Source organism: Watersipora subatra, chromosome 6, assembly GCF_963576615.1.
Source record: "Watersipora subatra chromosome 6, tzWatSuba1.1, whole genome shotgun sequence".
Taxonomy (NCBI): Eukaryota; Metazoa; Bryozoa; class Gymnolaemata; order Cheilostomatida; family Watersiporidae; genus Watersipora; species Watersipora subatra.
Genome location: NC_088713.1, coordinates 2,410,219 through 2,430,356, shown reverse-complemented (window position 1 = coordinate 2,430,356; position 20,138 = coordinate 2,410,219). Strand labels below are relative to the sequence as shown.

Below are 20,138 nucleotides of genomic sequence, written 5' to 3'. Positions count from 1 at the left end.
AATTACCTACTTCTAGTATACATATATATGAATGTAATTTTAGTTAACCGTTGTTAGCAGCACAATTTGTGTCATTGAACAATCTGCATTTTTGATAGTGCATTTGTCGTAGACAATAATAAGCTAGCTACAAGAGTGTCTTAATCAAACTTGAGTGATTGAATCTATCTTCAACTACCATTTCCTGTGATGGCGTCGGCAATCATGGTTCTCCTTGTTGCCTATAACCATTACTTTTCTTGGCAGGTTTCAACAGTGGTTTGCCATAGCCTTCTGTTGGATGTTTTATTAAGGAAAACCATCTCTAGCTCGCTGGCCATTGGTTTGCCGAGGTGCTCATCCGCCCTTCCTCGCTTCAGGAGTGGCCATTGTTCAGTGGCTAAGGCGCTGGCTTATGAGCAATAGGTTAGTAGTTCAAGTGACATAAGGACCATTAATGGTGTTAAGAAGGGCATCCGACCATAATTTTTCCAGTGCCAAATCTGGTCGGGTCATTGGTGACTAAACTAGCTCCCTCTCGGCGCTCCAGCATGGATGAGGAGGGTGGCTAAGCAACCCTGCATGACAAAAACAGAAAGTGACAAAGGGCGGAGGAATGATTAAATTGAGATGCTTAATTAATATAAGCTTAACATACAAACACCGCAGTAACTGAATGTGCCACACAATGCCCAATGTGACCATGTGTCACATGAAACTATTTTTCTCGAAATTTGCTTGCACTATGAGAAAAAACAAAAAAATTAGTGACTACAATTAAAAGCAAACATGCTTGACCACACTTATGGCAAGCAGTAATTTGTAAACTTACCATTTATTATATTTTTTAACTTGCTGCTTCAGCAGTAGTGAAAGAGACTTCGCAAAATGGAGAGCAACAAATTCCAATTGGCTATCAAGTCACATGACTTTGAGTAGCCAATGAAAATTAGTTTGTATGTGTTGATAGTATAACAGAGGAATCGTAGTAACAGAAAGCTATGCTTATATTCTATTCATAGCTTGAGAGCTTCCAGAATGGTCTTTGACATACATGTATATGTCCTATGGGCACTACAGGGCAGGAGGAAAGTCATCTTGATGTACCCAAATTAACCTGCTATTAACATACATTGAAATATACAATTAATTTACTATCAACATATTGTTAACAGACGAACAATATATTTAACATACTGTTAACATACTAATAACTTACTAATAGCCTACTGTTAACATACTGACATTTTGTTAACATACTAATAACCCACTATTAACTTATTGTTAGCATACTAACATACTGTTAACACAGTAATAACTCACTATTAACATATTATTTACATAATATTAATTTACTATTAACATTCTGTTAACATGTTATTAGATTAATCTTTGTCATTGTGCTTTTGTTAGATGCAGCAGTGAAGGGCATCCATAAATATACAGGGAGTCAGTGTTGAACGTCTGTATTCCTGGTCGATATGAAGCTAAAGTTGTCCTCTGGTATCTCTTACCAACAACTCCGACACATTTACAGCAAGACTGGTATTTGGGTATGAATTAAATGTTTGCGTAAATCAACGATTCTGTCTGCTTTTATTGATTTAGACTAGAAAAGGGATACGGTTATGATATATTAATATCATTATATTATAATATTAGTCAATTTTATCAATTCAATACATTTTTTTTCTGAAAATAAATGGGTGCCCACTTACAACTGACTCAAAAAAGAATACAACTTCCAAACTTTCATTTTCTTCAAGTACGGCAACGAATTAATTTAAATTTTAGATTTTTAATCTAAAATAATATATGCAATCCAAATGTACGCTACTTGAAAATTGGCAGTAACACAACTCTGAACTTGTCATAATTTCTTAATAACGGCTTTTTGCTTCTTAGTGGCATGGCAAGACAACTTCAGTTGAAAAATACCACCAAATTTATTGTGGAATTCTCTGAATCATCAAAGGAGGATCGGTTCATCTCCTTGAAATGATTTCCATGTTACATTTGGTTCGCTGAAGGGCTTGACCAAACAATTTGTTTGTTCATGTTGTAATTCGAAAATGTGTAATGATTCCTTCATACATAAACATAAATGCATACACATACATGTATATATTGGACATATTATAAACAGTAATTGATATATTGACATATTATAAACATGGTTCATCTTTTTGGATTATCGGTTTAAACATTTATCAGCCTTTCATCAGTATAAAGGTATCTCTAATTGGTTTCTCTCGAGTCGAACCCAAATGAATAACTATATATTATATATTAATATAATTAATATTATTAATTATCCCACGACCACACGAGCGGAGCGGAAGTGTGGGAGTTTTATGATAAATGCATGTGCACACAACTTACGAAAATTATTCATCAACAATGAGACGAACCCTCGTCAAGAAATTTCATCAAAAAATTTAAGCATCGGAATTTAAAGTCGTTAAAGTATAAAAACGATACAAAACACATTTAAACCTATTTAAATATGTTACCAAGTCTCTGTAAACCTACGATAATATCTTAAAACTTACCCATCTGATCGGATTATACACAAATAGACAGATTAATTTGAACGAAAATTGCCACAAAAAGCTTGAAAAGCTCGGTTTAATAAAAGTTAAGACCGAAAATTGAAACGCCAATAAAGCCGTGCGACCGATTGTAGAACTATTTAGCAGGGCGCATTTCACGAGAAAACCGTGCCCATTTCATCAGTCTATGGCATTTTTTACTTGTAATCGAATTTGTTCGAAGGTTTCTGTAATAAACGTAGACCGTTTGAGGCGTAGACCGATTTACAGGTACGAAATTGTGGTACACAGTTTATCAGCCTGTGTTTTTTGTCCAATCACCGAAGGTTTCATTATTTGAAACGTTAGCCGAAATTCTTTACAACTTAGGTACAAGCTAGGGCCGAACTACAACGCCCCTTCATGACGAGAACATTTTTTATTTTGCTACAGTTTTATACGCGTGAATGCTCTTACTCGCTTTCTGTTAAAGATCACTTATCAAAACCATTCTACATTCAACGCAACCAACTTTCAAACTGTGTATAGTACACAGTAGCTTGCCATTTTACTTCTAATTTTGCATTTCAGAGTTATAATAAACATATTTCTTTATTGTTGTTGAATTACATACATTACAGTAAATTAGGCCTACAGCTTTATAACACTTTTATAACAGCTTTTATTTTGCTGCAGTTTGCAGAAATCTTCGAGACGCATGAACGCTCATAGGTTTTCTATTATTGCTGTATTACTATATTAACAATATTGGTTATTTTAATAATATCAGTGCATTTTACTTATAATATTGGCCAACATTGCATTTCTCCTATTGCAAGGGAGAGATATAAACGTGTAATATTTTCCTTTCATTGTTGTTGTTTGTCAAGACCAAACACTTTTTAAATAAATTTTCTAAAAACCTATATAAATACGACAACTTCTCGATATTGCTACCTATGACGTTTTGAAATGTAAACAAAATTGTGTATTGTTTTTCTATTATTACTATATTAATAAAATTGATTATTCTAAGAATATCAGTGCATTTTACTTCTAATATTGGCCAATATTACATTTCTCCTATTGCAGGGGGAAAATATAAACATCTTTTCCATTCATTATTGCTTATTGTTGTATATAATAACACCCACACCCAGTACATTACAGCTACCATTGCAGTTATCCTATTGCACTGCAGAGCCATTTGATTGCTAATATTGCATTTCTCAACCATCAGTACCCTTTATTTTTTTGCCAATATCTCTGGCCATCTCTTTGGTCGTGGGCTGTATGACAGTGGAATTTCTAGTATATTAATATTATTAATTATATATTAATATAATTAATCTATAATTATATAAATATTTATTAATACGTATTTTCATAATAATTTAATAAATATTTAAAATATATATAAAATAAGACATAAAAAATATATATTTTATATATTAATATAATTAATAATTTTATATCAGTGCATTCTATAAGTGGAAGAAAATGTGAAACATCCAATCGATTCAATAGGCAATGTATAGAGGGCTAAACTAACTTCAATTTCTTTCAAAAGTTTTTTTGTTAAAATTGGCTGAACAATTAAATTATGATTTGTTATTATTCACCGTCTGGGCCATCAGTATGATGTTAAAACTGCAGTTAGCATATCGATAGACTTCAGGCGCTGAGCAACGATAATAAATAAAATGTTTTCTATTGGTCTAATCGTTAGTAGCTTTAGTTCATCGATGAGACGATCACAGTTCAAACCAACTATCGTGAAAGTTTGCAAGTTGGTCTCGCTAGTAGTAAATGCAGTTCTAATAGAAAAATTTTATGTTCAGGAAAAAAAGTTCTTATGATGGCCTCTGAATGCTAGTCATATCACATACAAAGTTAATATCAAAATCAGCGCAGACAGGACACAGACAAATAATAAAGAACAGACACACGTACGAGAATCCACTGTAAGTTGTTAGCTGCTTGACAAAACACCTTGATAAATACTACGAATAGTTATATATAGCAATAAAATAATTGCATTATATAGAACAAAGTTATATAACGACTAACAATGTTCGTAAAAAGCTCAGTTGACAATAATGATTGTTACTATAATATGAGCCGTGTTCGTCTGTCTGTACAAAGATACATTAAATGTTAGAAAAAGAATGCATCACACTTGAATCAAACTTGGATATTCTGCTCAGCGATTAAGCACCCTACCAGCTGTGCAACTCAACCCCTTGACTAATTGAAGAATAATTGTACACATACTTATTACACACAATGGTTTCTCATGGTGCACCGGACAGCCAGGGTGCTAGTTTTATTATCATTAATATCGACTGAATAAATATCGACCATCATAATATCGACATATCGACTGTCTGAAACGATGGTTAGAGGTTGGGGTAAAAAAAGAGGTTTGAGCTTACCACATTCAGCTTGGTAGAATGACACTCAACACTTGCTACGGCCTTATCAATTTAATTGTGGACATAGTTATTCTCTCTCAGTGCTTTATCAACACAGCTAACAAGACAATCTCTTGCGGCACATTGAACTGCCAGGGTACTAATAATCAATAATCAATAAAGAGAAGCTGATATTGCTATTGTGCCTTAGGGACACAAACACGCGTCTGTATGCAGGTTTGGCTGGTGATGGAGATATGAGCCGTAACTTTTACTGGGTGGAGATTACATTAACTAGACTACTTACGTATCTTTACTTACGTATCTTTTAATTTTTTGTGGTTTCATTTCAACGTACACCGTCTTTTTGACTCGCTTAACAAACTGTGTTAAAAAATAATTGTCATGGGACTTGGCTTTGACTTTAGAGTAGCATATTTGATGGAATTCCGCTTCGTCCATCGTCAAGGTTGTATGGTAGGCATTCACCGAAGACTCGTGATATCTGCTTGTGCATGTTTTTAAGAACATCGGTGCAAGCCAACCTCAGCAGGAATAGCAATTTATTTTGACCCCTCAACGCATTAACACCAGGTGCAATCTTTATAAGTGATAAATGTTAAGTTAGTGTCAAGCTAATGTCAAGTTAATATCAAGGTAATGTCAAGGTAATGTCAAGTTATGTTAATTGCGCTTGGTTGTTATTGCTGTTAATATGCATATCAAAAAAGCTAGATAACCAGAATGCAAGTTGTCTTCTCCTTCAATGCCCTAATGCTGTGACCATAATGAGTTTATCAGTCAGAGATTTTAGCAGTGCTAAGGCTAGAAAAGGCTGACAAGTCTACCATATCATTTAGAAAAAGAAAATTACAAAGACTGCCCTGAATGATATAGAGAAGTACTGGAAGGAGAGGGTAACTTCCCCAGCTTCATATCCAGGTTTGTATAGTTTATCTTTTCCAACTCCCAAATCGTTGGGCGCGGTTCACTCCTTTCTTTGGCTAGTGACAAAAATATGTTTAGCTGTGAGAGTTGTTTTCTCCATGCTTTGTTAGTATTTGTGTTGCAGCTAGCCATGGTGGAAATGAGGATAAGAAGTATATTCTTGCCATGTTTCCTTACCCGAGTGGTGACCTGCACATGGGCCATATGAGAGTTTACACAATCAGTGATGCATTGGCTAGGTACCACAGGCTAACTGGGAGTCAGGTTGGTGCCTTATTGGTTACACGAAGGTATCTCCAGTACTCAGGATGTTAGTAAATTAAGAGGCATGCAAGTATGGGAGTAAAATCTTTTGAAGCATTTGCCTATACCGGTCATGTGATAGCTTTCACATATGTTAATAGTTGTAGCGTATTATTTTAAAATCAGTGTGGAAGTGTATCCTATATTCTACGAAGGCTTTTGGTCTTGGCAAATGACAAGCCCCAGGACCATGTCCAGTTTCGCTATGTGTTTGTTATCGGGGCAGCTAGTTGTCCTTATGTAGCCGGTGGTATCTTCTCATCTCTAAGAATTGTATGACCTTCAGGAACTAGCTCTAAATCCATCTTTGTGGTAAGGAACTATTTAACAGTTCACCGTGTACAATGCGGCCCGATCATTGCTCAGGAGCATGAATTAGGCACCCATTTTACTAATAAACTAGGGAAACAGCCAATGGTAAAATTGCGCTTTTTTGCAGGTGCTCCATCCCATCGGCTGGGATGCCTTTGGTCTCCCCGCTGAGAATGCAGCTATTGATAGAGGCATCGCCCCCAGGCAGTGGACAGAGAGGTTGGTTTACTAAATGACTTTCACCTCACCTGTTTATAGTTGTCAATCGTGCACACAGTATGGACATCAAATAATTTTGTTTTAGTTTTTTCAGCAATCGCTATCCATATCAATATTTGGCCAAGTCATGTGGGATGCTTATCTAAAATTTTAAAAAATTACCCACTTCTCCATTTATTCTTTTCAAGCTATTCCAGTATCGGATAGACTCGATTTTAGTCAAGGTAAATAGTTGTTTAATGTTCTCATACATTCATCTGCAAGCGGTTTCTGTTATTCCTTTCACTCCACCTGTTGCAGTAATGCATGATAGCGATAGCACAACTCCTGATTTGTTTGTGTATGATGACTACTTTAGTTACCGAGGCTGTGTTTGTTCTATTGATCGAAACAGTAACGACCTTTGAATAGGTTCCTTACTCGGTCAGAATGGAACACACTGAAGAGTGTGGATCTCTCTCTCTACCTTGTTGACTGCCTTTGGTCACAAATACCTGTCTAGCTAAGGCCATTAAAAAAGGCAGCACAAGTAAAATAGCACTTTGTGCATTGTTCTCCATTGAAAGGTTATTTTGTAGTAACATAGCCCGAATGAAATCTCAACTCATGGATCTGAGGCTATCATTTGACTGGGAAAAGGAGATAACCACGTGCAATCCAGACTACTACAAGTGGACACAACTCATATTTTTGCACATGTACCAAAAAGGCCTTGCATATTCTATGAAAGTAAGTCCCAATTATTTTCTTGACGAGTATATCAATCACGCGTTGATGGGTTCATATAAACTTTGTATAATCGCAGCCTGAGAGTTTCAGTCTCATATTCTTCATATAAGCTAATAAGAATATTTGAGTCTCTCAACCAACATAACAGATGTTTATCCTCAGACAGAATAATCATAAAACTGAAATCGTGAGAATTGTGCATTAATGCATGCACATGCATAAATGTGCATTTTGAAATGTTTCGCTTGACTGATTATCTCTTCAATTTGATATTCTTTACTGTTGATGATTTCTTTGAGGAGTAAAAGTTGTAAAGACTTATTTTACTAGTCAGCTGGCAGTCCCCAGCGGCTTGAGATATCGTCATCATGTGTAATCACTACCTACACAATTATTCCATGATGCAGTGAGCTGGGTAGCTTAATTGGTTAGGTTATCACCTGGTGAATAACCTAACCAATTAACCAAACCTGGGTTCCAAGATCAAATCTGAGGCTAAGTGGATATTTCATCCCTAGATTTGAATGGCTATAGCTGGACAGACTGAAAAAATGAATGACAGACTTTGAGATTTATATATATATATAGATCAGAAATACAGTAGAAATTCTACTCGCGAAATTAATTCATTCCAGAAGCTATTTCATAACCTGAAAAACTTGTGACTAGAAACACATTTTATCATGTAATAATATATTATATTTCAATTCCCCGCACAACTCGGGCATAATATTTATAAAAATTATAAATAATGGCTGAAAACCTGTAACATTTTTATTAAAAATGTAAAATTTTTATTGAAAATGTTAAAACCTGTAACAAATACATGTTAGAATTATATTGTTGTGCAATAAACAAAAGAAATTGCTTATGGAAAGAAGAAAGAACAGAGAAATAACGAATAAAAATCATCAATAGTATATTTATTTACCTCTAGTGTTGACCAACTACGCTAAGTATTCACTAAATGTGGCGAGCAACGAGAACTGAGGGAGACGCATTGTACACAGGAAGTTGCTGGGCATCAGCCAATCATAGAGCAGCTCAACTTGTGAACCGAGCTGCCTATTGGCGTAAATGACTAGCAGTGTGAAACGTATTTAGAACCATCTTCCGTCATTTGGTGCATTATTTCGACAAAACGACAAAATTTAGTAACTTGGAAACTTCATATTCGGTATCTTTCGTTATCTTTCGTATCGGTATCAACGTTACCATCCTTGTCTGTGATTCATGTTTTAAACCAACAGGCTGCTGTAAACTGGGATCCTGTGGACCAAACGGTGCTAGCTGACGAACAGATAGACAGTCATGGCAACTCATGGAGGTCGGGAGCCAAGGCTATCAAGAGGCATCTTACCCAGTGGTACCTTCGTTCAACCAATTATACTCAGGTACGTCTCACTGACTATGATAAGGTTTCTCGTCTTCTTATAACACTGTTGCATAGCTTTTAGCCTTGGCTTTTATGTTGTAGTCGCTGTTGGATGGGCTGGATAGCCTTGATCCTGACAGTTGTAGGGGATTTGCTAATGCTCAGCGAGCCTGGATGAAAAAGCCATCAGGAGTTCGAATCAACATGCCGCTTGAGGTATTTATTAGTAGATCGTAGTAGTTGTCTGCCCTTGACATGTATTTTGTAGTTGGTGTTTGCCATCAGCATGTATTTTATATAGTAGGTGTCTGCCATCAACACAAATTTTGTATAGTCGGTGTCTGCCATCAACACAAATTTTGTATAGTCGGTGTCTGCCATCAGAATGTATTTGTGTAGTAATATGCAGTTACGTACTAGTTTTGCAGTCTGCCCTTAATAGGTACTTCATATATTAGTTGTCTGCCCTCATCATGTATCTTATATGGTACAGTGCACCCTCAGGATACAATTACCCTTTTTAATGCTTTTAAACAGGGTAATTATATTCAGTGAAACATGGATAACTCGCCCACGGATAGCTCGAACACATGGTTAATTCGAACGGTTTCTTTGGTCCGTTCCCACGTAATGATAAATTGCTATAGATAACTCGAACTCAACACTGTTAACTCGAACTGTTTTTTCCCAACGGCTACCGAAACGGTTGTTATCGCTTTAGAAAATCACTTTATTCCAAGCCATAGAGATAAACCTCAACTTTTCGTAATTCATAAGCGTCGTTATTATCACCATCGGCAAAATATTTTTGTCAACGACTTTTCTAAAGGTTTGGTGAAATTTGATTTATACCAAACATCCGCTTAGCGATCGCCCTTCGGAAGCAAGGTAAAGTGAGGTAATCTTTGCATAAACTTCAAGAAAAATCGGCAAACTTGATCGTGGGTAAAACGCTCAAAAGAAAAAGATGTCTTTTCTTTTGAGCATTTCAACAACGATCAAGTTTTGCCAATGTCAATCTAAAAAACGTCCTGGCAATAACATCACCTCAAACAACAAACCAATCTCAAGTGATAGAAAAATCTCTATACTTTTTGATAAAAACGTCTTAAACTTTACATTAGAAGCATTTAATTTGAAACAAGCCATTTGTGCTTTTGATTTATATTATAGTTTTATATGTACATGTATCTACTAATAAATAAGTAAATACATGGACTTGTGACAGTGCTCTGATAACTTGAACGCTCTGATAATTCGAACACTTTCGCTCGGTCCCGTGAAGTTCGAGTTATCCATGTTTGACTGTATACAACTTTCGTGACATTCTAGTGTGTCATGATAGATCGTCAGATATGTTGAAAAAACAGGGAATAGGATAGCAGTTCAATTGCTCATAAATACAAAGGCGATCGATTGGTGCAGGTTACAGCGTTGGGTTACCAATCTGAATGTGACGAGTTGGAGTGTCGTCAAAAGTTCTCTTTTATTCTAACCTTGACCCATGGATGCAAATAGACGGCAAAGATATAGTACCGCTTTTTATAGTAAAACTATAATGCCCGGCGTTGCTCGGATGATAAAAGTATTTGCACAAAAAGGGTTTTCATCTAACATATAACAACAGTTACCATTCTAAGTTTCAAACTTCATATCATGAAAAAGGTGATTTGTGCAGTTTAAATAAATTGAGAGAAAAAATAAAACAATTGTAAAGGTTTTCAAACTTCAAATAACTTGTAACTTTCACACTTCATATCATGAGGAAAATGTTTTCTGCCAGTCAAATAAGTTAAAAAAATAAAACGACTATAAAAGTGTTTAAATGTGAAAGTGAAATGATTAGCAAGTAATAGCTAAATTAAATCTGTTTTGCCATGATTACACGTACAAAAAAAGATGATTTGGTAATGACAAAGTAATACGAACTCAGAAAACACAATAAAAGTCCTAAATATGTTGAATTAATAATAACAATTCTTGCATAAAAGTGTGTGTGTGTGCGTGCGCGCTTGCGCATATGTGTGTATCAAAAAAGGTTACTGTTCAAGCAAAGGCTATTCATCAAAACTTTGAATATGACGATACTGGTACAAATGTAAAAATGAGATATCGAACTATCTTTGTCTGGCCAAACAGAGAGAGAATGTAGAGGCCATTCCTACTTGCGATAATACAATTGTCCGCGTGAAAAGCCGTGACCACGATTTAGCAACTGAACTTTACACAAAAAACTGGAAATAGAAGTTAACGAAAACGTGAAAAAGCATCCCTTTTCATAGAGTTAATAGAGTTTCAATTAACACGTTATTTAGCGCGTGCAATCGGAAAAAGGGTGTATACATTACATTGTAAGAGCCTTGAATCGGAAGAGCTTCTGTAGACTCGTGGTTAGATGATTGGATTACTAGCCTTCAGTTGTGTTCTCCTTGGGTTCAAATTCAGCAAAATGTGAGCTTTTAATTCCAAAATTTTAATAGCTATAGCCGGACATACCGAAGGACAGACAGACAACAAACTTTGAGATTTATATACATAGATTAATTTTCTGTTTTGCTTTATTAGTTTTGCTTTAGACGTATAAACTATTTGTTATTAGTTTTGCTTTGCAGAATAGACTTCGCTGTCTAAAAAAACTAATCGTTCAAAATTAACGTCGAAGATGCCAACCCTGGAACGGATTAAAATCGTATTCTGAGGGTGCACTGTAGTTGTCTGGCACTTGGGTGTAATAGTTGCCTGCCCTCTGCAGGCACAGTCATAGTTACTTTTTATATGTACTATATATACAGACATACATATAGAAGTTGCCTTTCCTCGATATGTATGCAGTAGTTGTCTTTCCCATACTCATACGCTATTGGGGCCTGTTCCGTATATAGCAAGCTTTGCAAATCTTATTGGGATTTCTTTATCAGAGATACAATGCCAACGACGTTTGTATGACATTATTAGCCTTTGTACATCTTCAAGACATAGAGTAAGGCGTAGAGTAAAACATACATGTAGAGTAAGACATAGATTAAGACAAAGCAAGGCTCGGACCTTTACATATCGTTAAAATAGTAAGCACAGTAAGCATTCTCCAATTGATTTCATGTTAATTTTTCACATGAATTTTAAAACAGAAATTTCTATCAGTAAAACCTTTGAGTTTATTGCTAGAGTTTAAAGCAGCTTAAAGTTTAAAGTCTTGAACCACTCAGAATCGTTACTACAGCAAAGCGTAATACATTTGTGCTTGTGGGAGTTGTCTTCTTTGGTGTTTCTTTAACGTTGGACATTCTTAAAGATTTCTTGGGAAATGTGGGCATCCTTCTTTGTTATCTCAGCTGTTTAAATGATGACGTAAGCTCCCTTCCTCATAGTCAGCATGAAGTATGGTCAGCAAATCTTTTGTAGCCTGGCAGGGAGTCATTGTCAGTGTACACAGAAAGTCCTGAACTCCTCTATGGTGTCAGGTTCCTCGAGATTTCATCAGATCACCCAGTAATTGCTGGCTCTGAATTCAAGGTGAGGCTATATATGGCACTCTATTCGCTTCAGCAACTTGGGTACCCCTTATATCAGCACTGGTTTTCCTCCCACACTTGCAGCAGTTGCTTTAAACACACCTACGGCTTTTCCACCCACGCCTGCAGCAGGTTCTCTATTCATTCTCACAACAACCTCTCCGCTCATACCAACAGCAGCTTTTGCGCTCACATCGGCAGCAGTGTTTTTATTCATTGCCGCAGCAACCTTCTCACCCGCACTAGCAGCAACATCTCCACTCACACTGGCAGCAGCTTATCTACACATGCTGACAGAGGTTAGCTGAATGTCTGACAGTTTTTAATTTGTCTCACAATTAAGACATTCAGATTAATATTAATTAATATTAATAGACCCGTATTAATGTGGAAGATGAACAATGGATTGCGGGTTAAAATTAAGGTGTTTTACTTATGGTGTGTTACACTTGTATTAAGATGTCAATACTGATCCAGCATGGACAATAGCTCGTTACTTTGTTGGTAGGAGGGAGTAGTGCCAGGTCGCACTGCGATCCACCCGCTGACGGGAGAAAAACTGCCTCTTATAGTACAAAAGGGGAATTCATTACCTGATGGAGGCGTTGGCAGCTGTAGATTTGGTAAGCTTTATGCTGTTGCTTGTGCGACCTTGACCTTGAAGTTGCCCTCTGATTGAAAGGGAAAGAAATCGCGGGCATCATCGGGTTTAGGCCTGCTGCTAGTAGTTTTCACTGTACTAGCAGTGAAAACTTTTTCTTCTAACATTCTTAGGCATTGGAGTCCCTATGGCTAAGAATGTTAGAAGCTCCTACAGCTTAAACGATTGCGGTATTCTTTTTGTCCGCGCCTTTTCCGCGGTCAACTTTCTGTTTGATAATCAGTGAGAAACTAGTTATGAGCCCTTCCGATCAGTCTATATAGTTAGCAACAAGCTTGTTTTATTGGAGACCAAATCTAATTGGTCTATCTGAAGATAAAGGTGAGTAATTATAAATAAATTACCGCACTGTCTAACTGGCATGAGATTCAGTTACGCCAGCTCTCTTTTTATATGTTCTCTGTATCAACCAATAGTATAATAGACCAATTAAGAGTAACAACCAATCAATAATCAGTATATAACTTCCTTGTTAGAATTTACTCTTTATAAAATCAAATCGTGCTTAGCAAACTAAACTGTCGTTAAAACTAGTTGTCATGCTCCCTGATATTGGACAATAGTTCATTTCATGTTATCTCTATCCTAAATTCGTTAGGTGGAAACATTGTTAGTTTTCTTTATTCTTTGCTTACCTGACACTGCTTGCCATATTAAAAAGTTATTATATATATAGTATTTCATTGGCAATAATTTTATTTCAAACAGAAATGTTTTTCAAATCATGCCATGCAAGAATCATAGAAGAAAAAAAGAAGGGCAACAGTTAGCTACTAAATTCGAATAACGGTTTGACATGTAGCTTATAAAATACCATTCTCTGTTAATACCATTTCTATTTGTGAAATGAAATTATTGCCAATAAAGTACTATATATATATATAAGTGCTGATGTTAGGTGGAAGATTGTTAAAGCAGCTAGCAATGATAATTTCAAAATAATTGTTAAGTCTTGTACGAAATATCACGTAATGTGAAATGAGTTGAGAACCTGTAACTGTCCTGTGAAACACGAGGACGCAAACCATAAAAGATCTTGAAACTTTTAATTGAAGTAAAATAAGCATTTAGTATTGGTAAAGTAAGAAGATGCAAAGATTTGAAAAGATTATTCATTGGAATAAAATATGCTGAAATATTATGGTGTGAGTTTACAATCAGTCAGAATGATATTTTTGCAACAAAAATAGATCATTGGTGACACATCAGTTGATCTTTAAACACATACGCTGCAACAAATAAACATGCAGGGAGATTGTCTAGACACAGCTGTGGCTCGCTGCCTTTTATAAAACACCAGAACATTCCACTAGCAGGTATCTGCTGAATATGTTCGCTATCTGCGCAATTAATACTGGTAGTTTTAGGAAAGAAAGTATCTGTCAGTCTCAGCAGCCATAAGGAGCTGATCAAGATTATCTCTTTATTTGATCTCTCCTTAACTCTCACTACCGCATAAACTTCTGACTGAATGATTATTCTGCCCGAATTAACTAATACGGATTTTCGAAAAATCGATATACTGCTAGAATGTAACCAATATCTCGAAAATCCAAACAGATATCGTTCTATTGTGATAGGCATCTTACGTATTCAGAACAAAATTATCTACAAGATAAGTATAAAAAATTGTAGTGAATCCCACTCACAGAGAATTTCTGACTCTTTGCGTTGATTGCACGCGGTGTGTTTCTTATTGCCATGACGTTACCAATCTGGTTTTGCCGTTTTGAAAAATAATTAGAATGGAATTGCTGAGCCAAAAGATTTTCTATTGGTTGCACGTGATTGGCAACAAATGTCGTTTCATTAGAAACAAAATTTGATTGGTCTAGCTAATGTGTGGGCTTCATAATGAAAAGAAAAGTGAAAACCTATTGATAAGCCGATACATCGGTTTACGGTCAGTACTTATATTACCATGAAAGCCGATACATTGGCTTACGGTAGCGAAGGAGTTAGGGAGTCTTGTAAAGCTTGTTCTAGAGATCAATTTACTTTGCTATAGAGATCAATTTACTTTGCTACAGAGATCAATTTACTTTGCTATAGAGATCAATTTACTTTGCTATAGAGATCAGTTTACTTTGCTATCAAACTGCTATAGCAATTAGCTGTTTTCCAATAACCAGGAATCCCAAGTCTAGCTGGGGTAGATGAACAGACAGCTCTTCAGTATAACATATCAATTGGACTCAGGGTATTAGATGAGGAGCATAAGTTGATTAACTCACAGATGTTTGAGGGGTTGACGAGAGATGAGGCTAAGGTGGCTTGCTGTCGCTACTTGCAGGTGAGCGCTCACTGCCTTCTCAAAATATATAAATGACATTTTCCCGGGACCTTAATAGTCGATGTTTTAAGTTATATCTTTACCACAAGCAACAAGCTAGTAGGAGTTGGCTATCCTTTGTCTGACCTGATATGAGTATTTATTGGCATTGGCTGTCTAAATTAAATGTAGCAGACGCTCTGATTTGAGTCTTTTATGTCGTGTAAAATCTCTTTTGGTTTGTCCGGAGCGAGCAATGTATACTTGAATACAGAGCTTCTAGACATCGAACAATAATGTTGGTGTTCGCTAAATTTTTATGGGCAGTTTCTAGAACTCCGCTGCTGTTCACCGATTGCATTGCAAACCCTTACATATAGTGGCAACAGTAAGTACTCACTAGATCTTTTCAATCGATATTCCATCTCTGTCCGAGTTCCTATCACATTCCTCCCGCTGTAGGAGCGCAAGTTAGGTGGTTGGCCGACAAGTCGTGATCTCAGAGACTGGCTGATCTCTCGGCAGCGATATTGGGGTACTCCGATTCCCATAATTCACTGCCCTTCTTGTGGAACCGTTCCTGTACCAGAGGAAGATTTGCCTGTTGTGCTACCAGAGGTGGACAAGATTGATCTCAAGGTGGGAAATCCACTCTGCGCTCAACAGGAGTGGGTCAACACTCCTTGTCCAAGGTGGGTGGTGGATTACTACAAATGGGGTGAGGAAGTATTGCATGCATTTGTGGGGGTAGTGTTACTGCTACGAGTTGAGTGACCCTTTTAGCAGTTAGACTGCAACACGCTTATGAGGTGGTCTGACAATGGTATTGTTATATATTATATGTGTGTTGAGACACTGTCACTGTTATATATAATAGATGTGGTAAGACAGTGTCACTGTTATGTATAATAGATGTAGTGAGACAGTGTCACTGTTATATATTATATGTGTGGTGAGACACTGTCACTGTTATATATAATAGATGTAGTGAGACAGTGTCACTGTTATATATTATAGGTGTGGTGAGACAGTATCACTGTTATATATTATAGGTGTGGTGTTGCAGCTAAAAGGGAAACGGACACTATGGATACATTTGTCGACTCATCATGGTACTTTCTGCGATTCACAGACCCACACAACGAAAAAGCACCATTCAGCACAGAGGCAGCAACAAAATATATGCCTGTTGATGTCTATGTGGGCGGGGCTGAGCATGGTTAGTAAAAGCTGTGCTCCGAGTGTCATTTCATTCCATATTCTTAGTATAATGAGTCAAAAAGCATCGTCCCTGGGTGGGCTTGAACCACCAACCTTTCGATTAACAGCCGAACGCGCTAACGGATTGCACCACAGAGACATACATGGCAGTCAAAATGGAATATACTCGTTAGTGATTTATATTGATCGATTGGACATCAAGTTTTATAGCCATAATATTTCATTTCCTGTTTTTGTATTGACAATGCTTTGTTGTCATGACAATGTTAGTCATGTGTTGCGATGGCTTTAGCTGGGATAACTGCTGCATTTTTAGGTATCACCTCATCTAATCTATGAATCTGTCCTATTTACACAATGAGACAAAAGGATATATATACACATATGTATATATGTATATATATATAAGGTATATATATATATAAGGTATATATATAAGGTATATATATATAAGGTATATATATGTATATATACAGTGAAACTCGGATAACTCAAACTTCAAGGGACCGAGCAAAAGTGTTCGAATTATCAGAGCGTTCAAGTTATCAGAGCACTGTCACAAGTCCATGTATTTACTTATTTATTAGTAGATACATGTACATATACAAACTATAATATAAATCAAAAGCACAAATGGCTTGTTTCAAATTAAATGCTTCTAATGTAAAGTTTAAAACGTTTTTATCAAAAAGTATAGAGATTTTTCTATCACTTGAGATTGGTTCGTTGTTTGAGGTGATGTTATTGCCAGGACGTTTTTTAGATTGACTTTGGCAAAACTTGATCGTTGTTGAAATGCTTAAAAGAAAAGACATCTTTTTCTTTTGAGCGTTCTACCCACGGTCAATTTTGCCGATTTTTCTTGAAGTTTATGCAAAGATTACCTCACTTTACCTCGCTTCCGAAGGGCGATCGCTACGCAGATGTTTGGTATAAATCAAATTTCACCAAACCTTTAGAAAAGTCGTTGACAAAAATATTTTGCCGATGGTGGTAATAACGACGCTTATGAATTATGAAAAGTTGAGGTTTACCTCTATGGCTTGGAATAAAGTGATTTTCTAAAGCGATAGCAACCGTTTCGGTAGCCGTTGGGCAAAAAACAGTTCGAATTAACATTGTTGAGTTCGAGTTATATAGAGCCATTTATCATTGCGTGGGAACTGACCAAGCAAATCCATTCGGGTTAACCATGTTTTCGCTATATCCGAGGGCGAGTTATCCATGTTTCACTGTATATATATAAGGTATATATATATAAGGTATGTATTATATTATATATATTATATATATATATTCTGGTATATATATACCAGGATATATATATCTATCTATATATATCCTGATATATACATACCAGGATATATATATATATATCTATATATCTGGTGTATACATACCAGGATATATATATATATCCTGGTATGTATATACCAGAATTCAGCTGGTATATACATGTCCAGCTGAATGCCTGGCGTTGCACGAGTAACAAAGAGGTTTTTGTACAGAACATTTATTTTTAATCAACATATACAACATTACCAACGTACCATTTTAACTTTTAAATGAAGCTGCTTTTTATTCCTTTTTGTGTCTGGCCATAATTCAAATATTCCAAAGCTAGCGGCATAGCTAAAACATATTGTTGATAAACATTTCTTCTTATGCTACAATCTCATTCAAGATTTAAAACATCTTATAAACAGTGACAGGTAATCTAGTTGCCATTGGCTAAGTTTCTCTACCCAATGAATTTGAGTAGCTTAAGCTAGTCTAAATCTTTACTATGATAAGAGCCGTGTCCGTCTTTCCAACTGGGCGTTAAAAAATTTGCACCTCACATGATATGAACCCTCACATTCCGGGACACAGATGTTAAGCCCTCAGGGCTGATACTTCCCCTAAAAGACCCATTAGGTTCGGCCCAAAATCACGTTTTAGGGGGGTTTTCAAACCATTGGGCACTGTCAATGAATTTGCTACTTGGGGGGGGGGGGGGTTTCCACAGCCAAGCCAGTAAAAGGGCCCATGCTCATCAAGGTTTTATTCAGCCAAAGTAATACCAAGAAATTGCATCGAAATTCCAGTCATCATTTTAATGCAGATTGCATTAAAATCTGCATGCTTGCTGATGGGAAAGGAAGGGAAAAGAGATAGTCGACACTGCTTCATCTTAGCAACCCTTCAGCAATATACTCAGAACGAATGATATGATATTTCTTTCATTGATATTCATTATGTTTTCCTTTGTAAATGAAAATGATGATCTGATGGTTGATGTCTGGAATCAGTTTTATTAACCCTTTTGCAGGCATAGCGACATTTTGTCGTTTTGCGATACTGATGCTAGTGGGCAGAGTGACTATTATGTCACCACACAAACGGTTTTTATAAATTGATTTATGGTTAGCTAATTGCCTTTTTTGTTTAATTTTTTTACGAATAGTAAACTACAAGATATTGGTCTCTGTTAGCAACAAAAATAAGCTATTTGCAAAAGAAAAAAACGATCGTTTTTGCAATACTAAACAAACGAAAAATCCGAAATAAAAACGTATTTAAATACAATTGGGAATTTTGTTTGTAGGTCTTTTCTGCTTTATTAATGCATGAAGCATATTGGATGTTTAGCAGGGCGTAGAATCTGGGCCCCCTCAGACCTGTCAACCCAAGAGTGGGGCAATGCGTGAGATTTGGTTTTGGGGCAATTGATGTATCAATGATAGTATATATAAAATTGTGGAAATTGGGGCAAACATCTCACGCGTTTTCATTTTTTCTTTGGGGTGATTGCGTGAGTCTCACGCCCAATGCGTGAGAGTTGGCAGGTATGCCCCCCTCTAGGGAACCCCCAGCGTTTAGGGGGTGTATTTCAAATTGACCAACCACGTGATGGGAGTACAATATCCAAATTCAAATTGACCAACCAGGTGATTGGGGGTACAATATTTAAGTTTGGGCCTATCCAGGTGGGTGTTTCTTTCAGAGTATCAGCCCTGGGGTTAAGCCAAGCGCATTACCACTAAACAACGCAGCCACATTGTCATGGTTCTGACTAATTGCGCTTGTAATCATTAAATATCATGATCTCTCTCGTCACATCAAACTGCCAGCGTTGTTTTTCAGGAAAGACTGAGCACGTATTTTTCTTCTAGTAGTTCAAACTTCAATCATGCGAAAGCTTGAAGTTGTTACCTGATGAGAGCAGACCTACATACGCTTGAAACATTTATGTAACAATAGACATGGTTTTATTGGTTGCGTGAAGTTTATTTATGAAAATACTTTGACGAGTATGGTTGCATGAAAGTGTAAACAGAAGCACATTGTGTTCAACTAGTCACATTTGAGCCGTTTTGAGAGGGATTTCGACCTACGGCTTTTTCGTGATGGTTTTGATTAACTGTTCGTTTTTGAGCTTTTAAGAGCTTGTAATCACATTTCCACAAATTTTGAACCTACAACACAGCGGAGTGAGACATGGTGAACCTTTAGATACCAAATAACTGTCATGTAAATTTTGTTGCAAGTCAACCTTCAAGATCATATGTCAAGACAAGGCTGCCATTAATTTATTTGATCATAAAAACTTCATCCCTGGGTGGGCTTGAACCACCAATCTTTCGGTTAATAGTCAAATGTGCTAACCGATTGCACCACAA

At 36.4% G+C, this 20,138-nt stretch overlaps 1 protein-coding gene across 1 annotated transcript in view; it reads left to right on the top strand.

The window, feature by feature from the left end:
• Positions 1–251: 251 nt before the first annotated feature.
• LOC137398503 (leucine--tRNA ligase, mitochondrial-like) overlaps positions 252–20,138 on the top strand; it is a 38,895-nt gene continuing 19,008 nt past the window's right edge. Inside the window, exons 1-13 of the mRNA XM_068084620.1 lie at positions 252–405; positions 1,393–1,532; positions 5,785–5,866; positions 5,997–6,136; positions 6,615–6,706; positions 7,285–7,435; positions 8,686–8,829; positions 8,913–9,026; positions 12,213–12,323; positions 12,831–12,945; positions 15,116–15,276; positions 15,718–15,947; positions 16,308–16,474. Of these exons, the coding sequence (XP_067940721.1) occupies positions 1,461–1,532; positions 5,785–5,866; positions 5,997–6,136; positions 6,615–6,706; positions 7,285–7,435; positions 8,686–8,829; positions 8,913–9,026; positions 12,213–12,323; positions 12,831–12,945; positions 15,116–15,276; positions 15,718–15,947; positions 16,308–16,474 (1,579 nt within the window). The 5' untranslated portion in view covers positions 252–405; positions 1,393–1,460. The remainder of the gene's footprint in view (positions 406–1,392; positions 1,533–5,784; positions 5,867–5,996; positions 6,137–6,614; positions 6,707–7,284; positions 7,436–8,685; positions 8,830–8,912; positions 9,027–12,212; positions 12,324–12,830; positions 12,946–15,115; positions 15,277–15,717; positions 15,948–16,307; positions 16,475–20,138) is intronic.